General features: G+C 40.4%; 1 protein-coding gene across 4 annotated transcripts in view; it reads left to right on the top strand.

Moving 5' to 3' along the window:
• The window catches only part of MTA1 (metastasis associated 1), a 127,813-nt gene that overhangs the window by 60,571 nt on the left and 54,040 nt on the right, over positions 1-13,202 (top strand). For all 4 annotated transcript variants that reach the window (XM_014605207.3, XM_006259952.4, XM_059728259.1 and 1 more), the window contains exons 8-10: positions 2,704-2,803; positions 4,263-4,451; positions 6,588-6,662. In XM_014605207.3, the coding sequence (XP_014460693.1) occupies positions 2,704-2,803; positions 4,263-4,451; positions 6,588-6,662 (364 nt within the window). The remainder of the gene's footprint in view (positions 1-2,703; positions 2,804-4,262; positions 4,452-6,587; positions 6,663-13,202) is intronic.

Genomic DNA, 13,202 nt, shown 5'->3' with positions numbered 1-13,202 from the left:
AGGCACAGGGAGAGTTTGTTATTTTTGAAGAAGGCTGTGGGTACCCGAAAGCTTCTAAAGAACAATTTTTTCCAACTATTTTGTTGGTCTAATAAAGATATCACATTTATCCAAAGACTCTTGTCTGCCTGTGTCTTTAGACCAACACAGCTACAACCAACAACCCCTTTAGTTCACCCTCATTTAAGAAAACATCTAAAGTACTTATCTATGCCCTCTGGTGAAATGGAGCCATGGTTCTGTGAGAAGATTCTTTCTCATTTAGCAGTCTTAAATCTTCATGGTGTTTAAATCCCTAGAGAATAGCATCCATTTGGAGCCAGGTCAGGAAAGCATCCATAATAAAGGAGGGGACTTAAAAATGAGCTGAAGACCTGCTCTGAATTGGAGCCACTAAGTAGTATAAACATGAAAGCTGATGATCAGTACCACAGAGGCATGTTCAGTATTTATCAAATATCAGTGAACAAATTCAGAATGCTGAAATGAGATCTAATGTAGGACCTTGTAGGGAACAAGTGAATGAATAAAGTGAAGGAATCAGGGGTTAATTCTTCTGTACTTGCAAATATTTTTAAAAAGCAAGAGGAAAGTTTTGACATTCAACTAAAAAAAAGAGCAGAAAATGTTATTTCCCCCAGATTTTGTTTTTAGATCAAATGGGTCGTTGAAGGAAACTTCAGCCAAACTTTTCAAAAACAACTAGTTGATTTTGGATTTCCAGTTTGAACATCTAACTGAAAGCTCTTTGAAGACTCTCAGCCCTAGTGTAGGCTGTCTAGGAGGGAGATGAGGGTGAAACATGTTTGGTTAAACCGAGGCAAAAATGTTATTCTTGTTCTGTGTTGGAAAATATCATAGCTAGCTCAGGCTTAACTAATAATGCAGACACTCCCTAGTTCTCCTGGAGTCATTTGTGTTGTGGCTGCATCAAAAGGAGAGAGTCACAGTGAAATTTACTGATGCTAGTAACTTTTCCATGTTGCTGATTACACAGTATATTACTGTTCCCTTTGATTTGTGTAATCAATAAAGCAAAAGTTTGTGTCTAGGCCACTGGCTTTGACACACCACTGGTTTCTTCTGGAACAGGAGAAAATAATAATGAAAAGGTAAGGGGAAGTAGAGGAGAGAGGGTATGTCTGTGTGACACGATGTAGTGCTGTGCAGAGCTAGTTTGTATAGCAGGGTCAATAGCTGTGTTAGCATGGCACTTGTCCCTGGTTAATTAGCTAAAAAACAAAGCATAGCAGCCAAGGCAGAGTGCTTCACTAATGCAGCTGTGCCTCTTTTTGTCCCCAATTATCTTTCATATCAGCCATGTATGTATTACCAGAAGTAGAACATTGATCAGTTCTGCTTCTGGTAGGAGTTTGATCACACTGATATATTTGAGAAACTTGGAAAGATATGACAAACTGGAATTGGATGTGGTGAACGAGCATGGGGATGACATGAGTTCTGGGACTGTAATCAGATAAGCTGGAAAAGCTGGTATCCAGAATAACCTGAGTAGTACTATCCACAATACAGGCCTTTCTGTAAACATAGTTGCCATATTTTCTAACATACAACACACACCTTTTTTTCCCTGCCAAATCAGCCTCCTGAAATTGGGGTACATGTTTTTTAGCAGGGAAACTGTTTTCTGTGCTGGAAAAGGAGCAGTCCTGGAGAAACTGTCCATCTTCCAAGATGGCTGCTGCTTGTGTCTGTTCAGCAAACTTTAAGGGGGTATTGTGTTAACCCTGTCACAGCCAGAGTTTTTGTCTGATCACTGTTGTGCCTGATCACTGTTGTGCCTGATGTAGCAAGTAAGTTGCTGGTAGGATATTGATGAGGCTTTATGATGTGGAAACACCACTTTATTTGCAGGAACTTGTATATAAAAAAAAACTACTTACGGTAAAGAAGTAATAGTCTTTTTACTGCTCCTTGCAAGGATCTGGGGCCTAACTTTGTGGGACATGGAGTAATTCCTTCTGGGAGCACAAAGTGTCGAAGAAGTGTGGCATCGCAGGAAGTAGTCTGCCACAGAGATGCCACTTTTCCTGGACACTCTGTTTCCAGGAGGATTTATTCTGTCACTTAGTTGGGCATGACTCTGGAAAAATCTTTTTTCTACATTCTTCCTTCTGAAAACAAGGTGTGTATTTTATTTGGGAGCGTGTTGTATATGAGTAAATATGGTATCTTGTGTTACAAAATATTAAATGGTTTAACTGTGAATAGGCTGAAATGTTTAGAGCAATTTGATTTGGATCGCTGTTTCTCCTCCTTCCACCTGTTATCTTGGCAGCTGTCTCTTCTCCATTGTGCCTTCAGATAATTAAAATCTGTTCTCATCATTGTGAAAAGAATTTTGATGTTCCTGAAACTTTTTTAGACCAAGTTTCCAGTGCAGCGCTGATCCAGGAGCTGCTGTGAGAAGATAGAGGAGCATCTTTATCATTCCTGAGTGCCTCACTGTATCTCCTTCTTTACATAAGCATAACTGAACAGTCATGTGAGCTAAACAAAATGAAGCATTTGTCATAACAAGATACATCTGAAGAAAGTGATCTCTGTCTTAGAAGTGGAGCCAAAATATTTAGTTTTGATACCAAATAATGAAGCCTGCTAGCCTCCTCAGAAGTGCTGTTTAGACATTTTTACTGTATTCACTTTTCATGCAAGGTTAATGTTCTGTTTAATCCTTTTCAGCTCTGTTGGTACGTTTGCCCGAGCTCTAGACTGCAGTAGTTCTGTCAGACAGCCAAGTTTGCACATGAGTGCTGCAGCAGCCTCCAGGGACATTACACTGGTAAGATATTAAGAGGATTTGGGGAAGATTTTGACAGAAATGCAAAATATGTACCTTAGCTACATTGGTAAGAGAGGGGGTAGATGGATTGCAATTGTGTATTCTGTTAGGATCCAGCTATTGTTTTGCAAAGGATCTTTTTCTTTCCTTTTGTAATAAGTCTTTAAAGTTAAAGGTGTGCAATCATGGATAAGTTTGCAGCAAGATTAGAGGGAGCCACTTCGGAAATGTTAGTGTTTTCTGCTCAGTTCTTTCTAGTCGCATACATGATTGCGTGCACTGAGTAGTTATGTTGAAAAACACGAAGACTATTTGGCTGTTGTGTATGGTGGGATAAATCTGGAATGCTGTGTCTGTTCAATTCCAAAAATTCAGGGCTATTCTAGGCAATATTGGACAAAGAAGACCAGAATAGAAATTTTAATAATATGATTGTTCTTCCCTAGTAATAAATGTTGACTTTCACGACAGCCTGTTTTTTTCATTACTTTTATTTGTAAGTAATTTAAAAACAGAAGTAGTTATAGCATTTTCTAAATATAAATGATTGTGGATTTGAATAGTGAGATGAATAGGAAAATTTAGGTTGCGTATGGGGGTTAACTTCCTGACAACGAGATGCATTTGTTTTGTTAGAGCGTTTCTGGAGAGAAGTGAAAGTCCCATTGTTGGAGCCATTAAAACTTTACCTGGAAAAAACACTGTAGAATAAATTCATATGCACAAAACTTTAAAAATGATTAATAACCTTACTCATTAACAACATATAGCATCTGACACAACTACAAAAATCAGAAAATGAGGCCAAGCCATGACACTATTTATATTATGACATCATAAACAAACATATGCCAGACCTACCAAAGAAAATCATCAGTTTTCAACTCCAGTAAACCTTAGCTCTGCTCTCTGTGGAAGGATGATGCTCCTGGGGATGGTTCCCTGCTAGCTGTGTGTTTTTTATGTGTGCTGCTTTCCCTTTAGGATGTTGACTGCTTTTTAAGTGTTTTGGGTTGCCCAGAAGGGGTGTTTATGCTCTTAGATTTCTAGTTATAATTGCTATAGATGATTAGATAAATAAAACGTACAACAAGTTTAAGTTTGCATGTCTTGTCCTCTGAGCTTGTTCTGTTGTGGAAATTATGGCTGTATGGGATCACCTTTTCCCAAAAAATACCATTATTAGTGAATATTATCCATTTCTTGTCTTAAAATGTTCATTCTGGGGTTGGAGAAATATTTATTCTCTTTAGGCAGAAGGCAGGACTTCAGACTAACATGGTTAACTACTTCTCTCTGTTTTTGTTAAGTGGAAGTATGTGTTCTCCTCTGAATTCAGCACAAGATATGTATCACCATCAGGTTCCTGTCATAGCTGCTTCAGTTTTAAGTGTTTGTTTTCTCTATGGTTGTACTTACAGTGTCTCTTTTTTTTTTTTTTTTTAAATCTGCTATTTAGTTTCATGCTATGGACACTTTGCACAAAAATGTCTATGACATTTCCAAGGCAATCTCTGCCCTTGTACCACAAGGTGGGCCAGTCTTGTGCAGGGATGAAATGGAGGAATGGTCTGCTTCGGAGGCAAATCTCTTTGAGGAAGCACTAGAAAAATATGGAAAAGATTTCACTGACATTCAGCAAGATTTTGTAAGTGAATAGTTATGGCTTTGAACTTGTGAACATCAACCAAACTATGAGCAACTCTTTCCAGCTTCAAAATGCGGCTGCCTAACAGCAGACATGTATTTTTGTTGATACATAATCTAGTATCTCCTTTCTGTTCTGAAAAAGAGGAATCTCTAAGCATTTGTCAAACTATAAATTGGAAGACAAAGATTGTTGGGGGCGGGGAGGCTCCTGTATACTTGATAATTCTAAAAACACTGGGAGTGTATACTTGATAATTCTAAAAACCCTGGGAGTAGAAACGGACATTGCTTTTATTCTCCTTTGTGCAGCTGTAAAATTTTTTTTTATGGTGGTGCAAAGGCAAAATAAGCAGACAGTCATATACCCCTTGTCATGCCACAAATGCCCACAATTCTTGGCCATGACAAAGGAGGTAATAGATTGTGCTGCTTTGTGGCAGACATTTGTTTGCTTGCTGGAGGGAGAGCACTTTCCAGCTGCCCTGGGCAGGTACTCTGGAGACTTGAGGGGCTTGATCCTGTACACCTTGGGGATTTCCTGGGCAGGATCGGATGCTACGAGCACCTGGAGCACTTGCCTGTCTTTCTCCTTTTACAGAGAAATGGACCAGGGAATCTTGGGATGTGTCTCAGTAAGTGGGGAAAGCTGGGGTTTCTCCACTTACGGAGACAAAACCCCAAGGATTTTCATAATCAGGGAAAGCCTGTGATTCTCTGCTTAGAGAGACACTCCTGGGAAATCCCAAGGGTGCATCTTCATAAGGGGGGGAACTCCACACTCTCCCTGTTTTAAAGGGATGCACCCTCATGATATGCAGTGAGGCACAGGAGCTGGGAAGCTTCTGGCACCCTGTACCTCCATGCTGGGGAATCTCTAGCTTCTGCACCACACTGACCCATGCCTCCACATGAAGCACAGGTCCCAACCTGGAGGCATGGGGCACTGGGCTCCAGCTCCCATGCTGCCCCATTCCTCCTTGCCATGACCCCTGCAAACCTGTTTCACCCAGGACTGGTCAACCTGGGTCCCAGCAAGAAGGCACAGGGCAGCAAGAGGTAGGGAGTGTCTTTAGCAAAGGGAACATGTCACCCCTTGTCCCGCACTGGGTAGGAGTCCAGTGCAGGACAAGGGGTGACATGTTTTGCTCATTAAAGTGATTCAGTTATGGTGGATCATGTCAGTGATATCTGCTTCTACTGAACTGTAAATTGGGGGACAAATAGTGTGCGTTTGTGGTAGGAGGGCAGAGCTTTTACTAAAGACAGCTGTATGCTCAATAATAATGTTTAAACTACAAATCATGATGATCTTTTCTTCAGTTCTGTTAATTTAAAATTGTTTGGCTTATTACAATTGGATTTAGGATTTGGTAGAGTGTTATAAAAGCCCAGGTATCCATGAATTAATTTGTCTTGAGGAGTGCAAGTGCGTGGACAAATCTTTTGAGATTTTAGAGTGTTTATTCAAGAGCTATTTTAGAAACTCCTCTCTCAATGTTTATTTTAATTTTTTTTTTTAAAGCTGTCTTGGGAAATTGCCCCTTGGACCTAGTGGGGCATACTGTCTGCACTAAAGTTTCTTGATAGGAACAAAACAGAAGTAGTATCCAAGTGACTTCGGCTAAACCTGTGCCTCTTAGGCAGAGGGACTTGGAACCAGCCCAACATTGTTTTGCTGTGGCTCCATCTAGGGTTCTTATGCTTCTGATCTAGCAAGTAGAGGTGCCAGAGCATTGTGGCTTCTCTATGTGCTGTCTCCTGCTGGGCAGAGCAAATTAAAATTGTGCCTATGCTCTGTATCTTTGCATGCCGGAGAGTCTGAGTCAGTGTGACACTTACCACACTGGGTCTTTGCTCCTTGAATGGTGTGAAGTGGAGCCAGCACAGAATGGTTTTACCTATACTGTGCCCCACTTCTAAAATGAAGGCATTGTACTTGAAAAGCATTTACATGGATCTTGAGTGCTTGGTGCCCTTAAGAAGTCCAGATAATGACTGGCTTCTTTATTAGGAAGATATATCATGTATAAAACACTTTGTGCTGTAAGACTTCTGTCAAAGGAATCTTGACAATTTGTGAAGCACTGTACTGGCTTCCTGTGATGACTGTGTTGCTTTTTCTTCATGTCCCTAGCTTCCATGGAAGTCCTTAACCAGCATAATAGAGTATTACTATATGTGGAAAACTACAGACCGATACGTTCAGCAGGTAAGAGAAATTAGCACTGCTCCTTTAATTCTAACAGGAGCTGTTCTTGCTGCCTTTAAAGGGGAGCATTGCTTCTTTGATCTCTCTCTTGCTTGCTCTCTCTTGGGGTTCAGTGTCTGCAATAAGTGGATTTCACTGAGCTCCAGACCATGGGAAGTGGCCCTGCGTCACTAAATTCTTCAGCCTCCATGAAGAGGTAAACCTGTGGCATTCCCATTTGTGTTCCTTACACAACTGCTTCTTTTATTGTCTGTTAGAAGAACTTTCAAAAGACTGCTGCAGAACATATTAGCTTATCTTAAGTTTGGGGATGGAAATGAAACGAATCCCTACATATTACAGTATTCGAAGTCAGCATTTGCTTCAGCAGCAAACTTCCCATAGATTTCCATGGGGAGGAGGTGAATGCTGTGTAAAACAGCCACTCCATGGTTACGCCTCGCCTCTACCTGCTCATATCAGGACTACAGATTCAAATGTTTGCCCCTCCAATGGAGGAGCTTAGAGCATTCATAATAACATGCGTCTTTTGGGGAGGGCACGAGGATGGAGGGGGAGAATAGTAGATGGGCTGTGATTCCCTAACTCAGTCGTATTCAAAGCGCAGCCTGTGGGTTGGATCTGGCCTGTGAAGCTCCCTCCAGGAAATCTGGCAGTGGGGGGTAGTGGCACTATTGACTGCTGCAGCTCTGGGAACTCTTTGTCAATTAATGCTGCCAGTGCTCCCCTGCCACTACATTTTTTGGAACTGGTGGGAGCCCCACAGGGCAGCATAACATGACCTCATGTTGGATCAGGTCCTTGCATGGCCTGGACCCAGGACATAGCTGCAGGATTGGGCCACGCACCAGATGCAACCCTTGGACTGTCTGCATCTAACTTACTCTTTCCTGTGCACCAGGAACATTGAACAGCACTACCTGAGCCCATGCACCTACAAGCCAGTTTGGGCTATTATTTGCTCTCATTGTATCTCATCAGTATTTAAACATGAGAATGATTTGGTCCTTTAAATAGTCAAAGTACAGTACCAGAAACATGGAAATCTGGTTACTGAAAACTAGCTGTAAGAGTTGGATAGGATAGTTCAGAAAGAAGAGAGAGAGAAATCTCTCCCTAAGCATTTCTGATATAGCCAGCATCATGTTATTAGGTCTAATATACTTATAACAATTTATATTACTGAGAAGAATACCTAATGAAAAAAAAAGTTGGCTTCCTTCATTGAACAGTTGGCTTTGAGATAAGCCTGTTTATAACTGTGAAAAAACCCCCAAAACAGTGCTGTAAGCTTGGCGTACCTCACACTGCACAGTGCACGCTCAGAAGAAGCATCACATTAGTTTGACCCGGTTTGCCCAATGTCTGTATAGATTGGGTGCTTCAGCAGGGCTTTTTGGTGCTTTTATCTAAAGCTGATTGAATCGGCTTTAGATAAAAGTGCCGAAAAGCCCCGCTGAAGTGCTTGATCTATACAGAGTCTGGAGAGCCGGGTTGAACTAACGTACTACCTTGTCTGGTAAAGCTCCGTTTTCCTTCTCCCCCCTGGCAAACAGTCTGCCAGGTCCTAGATATCTAAAACGTGTATTTTGTATTTGCCTAAGTTGTGAAATGAATACGGAGCTTCCCATCATACCATTTACTTTTTTTTTCATTTTCAGAGTAGAACTCCACTTTTAGATATTATGGATAGATTAGACTAATGAATGAGCATGTGTGTTTTGTATGTAGTATTGTTATTATTGACATCCTTATTTTTATTATTGACAATTGACATCCTTATTGTTATTAGTGACATCCTCTCTTCTTTTGAGAGAATTAAGCAATAGAAATGTGGGACATTAAAAGGAAGTGTGGTGGGGTGGAAGAATACTGAAAAGAAGCAGGCCTTCCTTTCTTTTTCCATTAAACTGTATGTAGAGTTGACACAGTAATTGGCTTCTGCTCTTTGTGTGTGTGTGTGTGTGTGTGTGTGTGTGTGGCTATCATTGTTCAGAGGCTAATGGAGAGGCATGCTGTCCCTGTACTACAAATAAAGCAGCTGCATGTAGGGGAGTCTTTCATGTCTCCCTCTTTTGTTAGTTAGGTCTTGATTGTGGAATGAAAATTCAACTGCTTGGGAGTGGGCTCAGGGTGGCTAACATGAGAAGTCATTTGGCTCACGGAAACTGGGCTTGGTTGAAGTGTAGATAGATTATCAGGGTCAGAACTGAACATCTGGCCTCCTGGTGAAGCCAAGGAAGGAGGCTTTTCTTGTCTTGCGGTTGCTTTGATCTTTCCAAATGTGTACAGGACTATGAGAGATTTAAATATTTTTCAAAGTTAAGATACTTTAAACTACTGTTACTAAATTTCTGAAATATATATGTTTATAGGTATTAAAAGCAGGCTTTTTGTCTAGCCAGCAAGCCAGTCGCATGGATCTACAACAGGGGCAGGCAATTATTTTGCGCGGAAGGCTGCTTACTGAGTTTTGGCAAGCCATCGAGGGCTGCATGACAGGCAGCTCAGGGCAGATAAATATTTATTTTCTAAATTTTTTTAGGGGCCCTGCGGGCTGGACAGAATGGCGTGGCGGGTCGCATCTGGGCTGTATTTTGCCCACCCCTGATCTACAAGGTCTTTCCTTTGTGGGGCATGGAAGGGGCTGGGGTGATGTATGAAGCAGAAAATAAAGAGGTTCTTGCATTGTTTGTCTATTATGACCTCTAGCCAGCATGATTAGTGTTGACTGGCTCTAAAGAGCCGTATCCAGTCCAGGGCTGCTGAGATATTGGGCAAGGGGAAAAACTGGGGCAATTGTAAAATCCTTCTTTTTACATTCAGTGCCTTTAATTAAGAAATAGTAACTTGTTTCTTTTGCTGTTCCTTTTCCTCTTCATTTTGGGTCCGTAGACATGATAGTCAAAAGATTAATTGCATGAAAGGCTTTGTTACCTTCTTTGTTTTTGCAACAATTTAAAACACAGCAATTTCTAATGGTCATTTTGGCACATCTACATAAAGAATATCTTACAGTCATGAATATATCAGCCCACCTCTCCTATGCTGCTCAACAGTGTAGCTGGAAGCAGGAATTTGGGATAGAATTTAGAGTTGTGCTTGTGGCTTCTGGAGGTAACTTGTGGATTGAGTTAATTTAGTCAGAACTGGGCTAATTCTCACATCCCAAATTCTCAAATATTGCAAGCAACTAGTAATATCAAGCTTTTTTTTAAAACATCTAGGGCAGTGTCATTACTGTGTGTGGTCATAAAACATCATAGCTCAATGTGTTTGAAACAATTGCTTTTTAAAATTGCTATTCACTTAGTGAGGTTCCCCCCGGATCCTGTTGGTGCTCCTCCCCTCCTCCCAACTTCCCCTCCATAGTCAGGACCCATGGCTTGTGCTGCTGTGAGAAGGTGCAGGAACTAGAGAAACCGAAAGATCAGATGAGCCACCTGTCCAGCCTGGATCTGATATTTGACACCTCTGCCCCAGAGCATAGAACCATTTGTGTTTGAAAAATCTGGTAAAGTTCAAGTTGAACAGGGACCATTGGGTGGGATGGGTTAGTACAGGGTCCCATTGTCTTTAAGGGAGTAGAATTATATGTTTGAGGTGGGCACACAGTTTTCCTGGGATACTTTAATTTGATAAGCTGTTTCAGTTTCTTTTGTGGTATAGGACTAGCATGCCACTAATTTTTTGTGGTTTCCTGTTTGTAGTAACGTTTCTCCAAATATTGCAGGCTTAATTCTACCTACCTTTTAGTATGTAAGATTATAAGCTCATCAGCATAACTAAAGACTGAAACATCTGAGGGGAAAAAAAAAAAGGAGCAGATCTCCCAGGGTAACTCTTTTGGGAGTGGAGTGCTCTCATTCTCCACAATTGAATTTAAGAGATTTTTTTCCTTTCTGGACCCCCATTGCTTGGTATTCTAATGTTGGGGTAAATGGCCCTGTGATATGTATTGAACTTCTTGATACTGGTCTGTGTAGCTGCAAGGTTGTTTTTATGGGAGAAACCATTTCGGAGTTGTTTCTCTCAACCTTTTTTCAGGACATCATCAGTCTACTCTTTCTTGCGTCTCCTCGAATGAAATACTGCTGTCTTAAAATAAATTGGCCAAGTCTGTTCACTAGCGAGCACATCTCTGAATTGGAAATAGTTGAGAGAGGACTACTGACAGAACTTCTGCTTGTTACCTTATCAACCTCTTCACTAGTGATTTGAAAACTTCTTCTTTAAAAGAGAGGGGCTTGTATGGAACATTGTTATATTTTAATGTAAGAAAAGAATGAGAGTTCTTTAATTTCTCAGCTTCAGGAGGATGATCCTTCTGAAGCAGGATGAACACATCCATGACACTTGGCAGACATGCAGGACAATGTCCTGAAGTACTCTTGATATAACAAGGCAAGTTGCACAAGAAGAGTGTCATAGTGATCAAGTAGCTCAGAAATAATTGTGCATATGTGTGTTAACCCCCCTCCTTCCAAAAAACAAAACCAAACCCAACAACCCCATGAACCCGGGTTTGACTTGAGGTTGTCAAGTGGGATGTATTAATATAATTGAGTTGTGTTGTCTCCAATGAGAAAATATATAATTAAGGTAAAACTAACTACAAATACTAGTTGGGGCATTGCAAAGGGATGGCAAGGGTAAAAGATTGTGAGGTTGCTTGGGTTAGTATTGTTGTGCGTCTTGAGAATTGCAGACTTCTCATTTATTTTTATCTTTTGCCCTTTCGCTGACATGCACACGCACAGCCTGTAACCTTGAGAAGATTAGGGCTTAAAGGAGAGCAGCATGTAAGTGTGACTCATAAGGTCAGGAAGCAGGTGACAGGGGAAAGAGGCTGCAAAGCAAGATTTGGGAAGATGAGTGGGAGGGAGGGACAGAGGTGAGTGAGATTATTTGGAGTTCTACATGGACTGAAAAATGGGGAGCAGAAAAAGAGAAACAAGAGTAGAGAAGTTGAAGGGGCCTACATTTATATGGGATCTATGATTTAGAGGATTTAGGGGATTGCTTAAATCCTGAGTTATGCTAATAACATCCTGATTAAGCGACAGTTATTTCCAGTTGCTGTCATTAAGCTTAAAAGGTTTTATGGGACTTCTGTGTTAAGTCTTCTCAAAATACCATCTCCCAAAAAAAACTAGAACATACTATAAAAGAAATATTGTTCATTTTTATAGGGCCTTTCACCCCAGAGCTCTTTACATGTTATATGCTATGAAACTCATTACCATAGCAGGTTGTAGAGGCAGATATTATAGCCGGGTTAAAAAAGAGACCAGGCAAATGCATGAATTCTAGATCCATTAATAGGAATTAAACAGAACAGTTGGGGATATATCTTCTGGCATCTCTAAACCAGTGATGGCAGATGCCAGGATGGGTAACAAATAGGGGATAATCCATTGGTCTGATCCAGTATGGCACTCTGTATGTTCAGGGTCATAGAATAGTTGCAGTTTCAGCAACCAAATGACACATAGGATGCTACATAACTATGCAGAGAAATGTTGTTTTGAGGTTGACCGCTTAGAAACCTCTACTCTTAAATATATCATGGACTCAGTAGCCTTCACCTAGAAGTAATAGCTTACGTTTTTAAGGCATTTGAAAGATTAGTAAAGTCTAACAAGGTGGAATAAAGCTTATAAGCCTAGAAAATGAAAGGAAGAAGGTTTTGAGATACTTTCAAACTTCTATTAAAGTATCCACTACATAGCTGACCATAAAATTTCCATTGTTTGTTTTGTTTGTTTGCATTCCATTTCTCACTTTATTTTTAAAATTGCTTTTCTCCTTAAGAAAATGTTTCCATCAAATATGCTATCCAATAGCATAGTAACAGTAATATTGTACATCTTTGAGACTCTCCCATACTCCAGGCCCTGTGGAAGTCAATAAACCCAGGAATGGGTTTTTAAAAGACAGATGTTTTTGTTTATGCAAAACATTTAATTTTTCAAGAACTATAGCAACTCTGGTTAATGTAATTATCTTATTTAGTTAGGGTAGATATGTACCTTTATAGACTATCTTCGGACTGAGTTCAAATTAGTGCAGCTAACTAGCTCTGTCTTTCCACCACCATAAGAAAGCTAAGTTGGTAATATCCCAGTTTTACAAATTTGGGAGGAAAGAGAAAAGGGAATACTTTGTTTCTACTATGTATAAATGAACCAGTAGAACTCACTGAGACAAAAATATGATTCAGGCCAAGAGCTTAATAGGATTAAGTAAGATTAGATATTTATATGGATGAGAACATTTACAGCTACGTTAGATAGCATTAAATTTTTAAAGCATATAAACCCTCATGCTTCAGGGCATAAACCAATTATTAACTGGCAGATGCTGGGGAGAGATCTTTCTTATGGACAAACGATTCGGTGATTGCGTGTTACTGGCTTTCTTGCACCTTTTGCTGAACTTTCACAAGGTAATAGCTGTTGTCAGAGATTGGATTACTGGCTTAATTTGGGATAGTGATTACTTAAGGCTGCAAGTAAAGAGTGACTCAGCCCCCATATC

The sequence above is a fragment of the Alligator mississippiensis genome, chromosome 5 (genome assembly GCF_030867095.1).
Source record: "Alligator mississippiensis isolate rAllMis1 chromosome 5, rAllMis1, whole genome shotgun sequence".
In the NCBI taxonomy this organism is placed as follows: Eukaryota; Metazoa; Chordata; order Crocodylia; family Alligatoridae; genus Alligator; species Alligator mississippiensis.
Note: the sequence above shows the minus strand (reverse complement) of the source record. Positions and strands in the feature narration are given on the sequence as shown.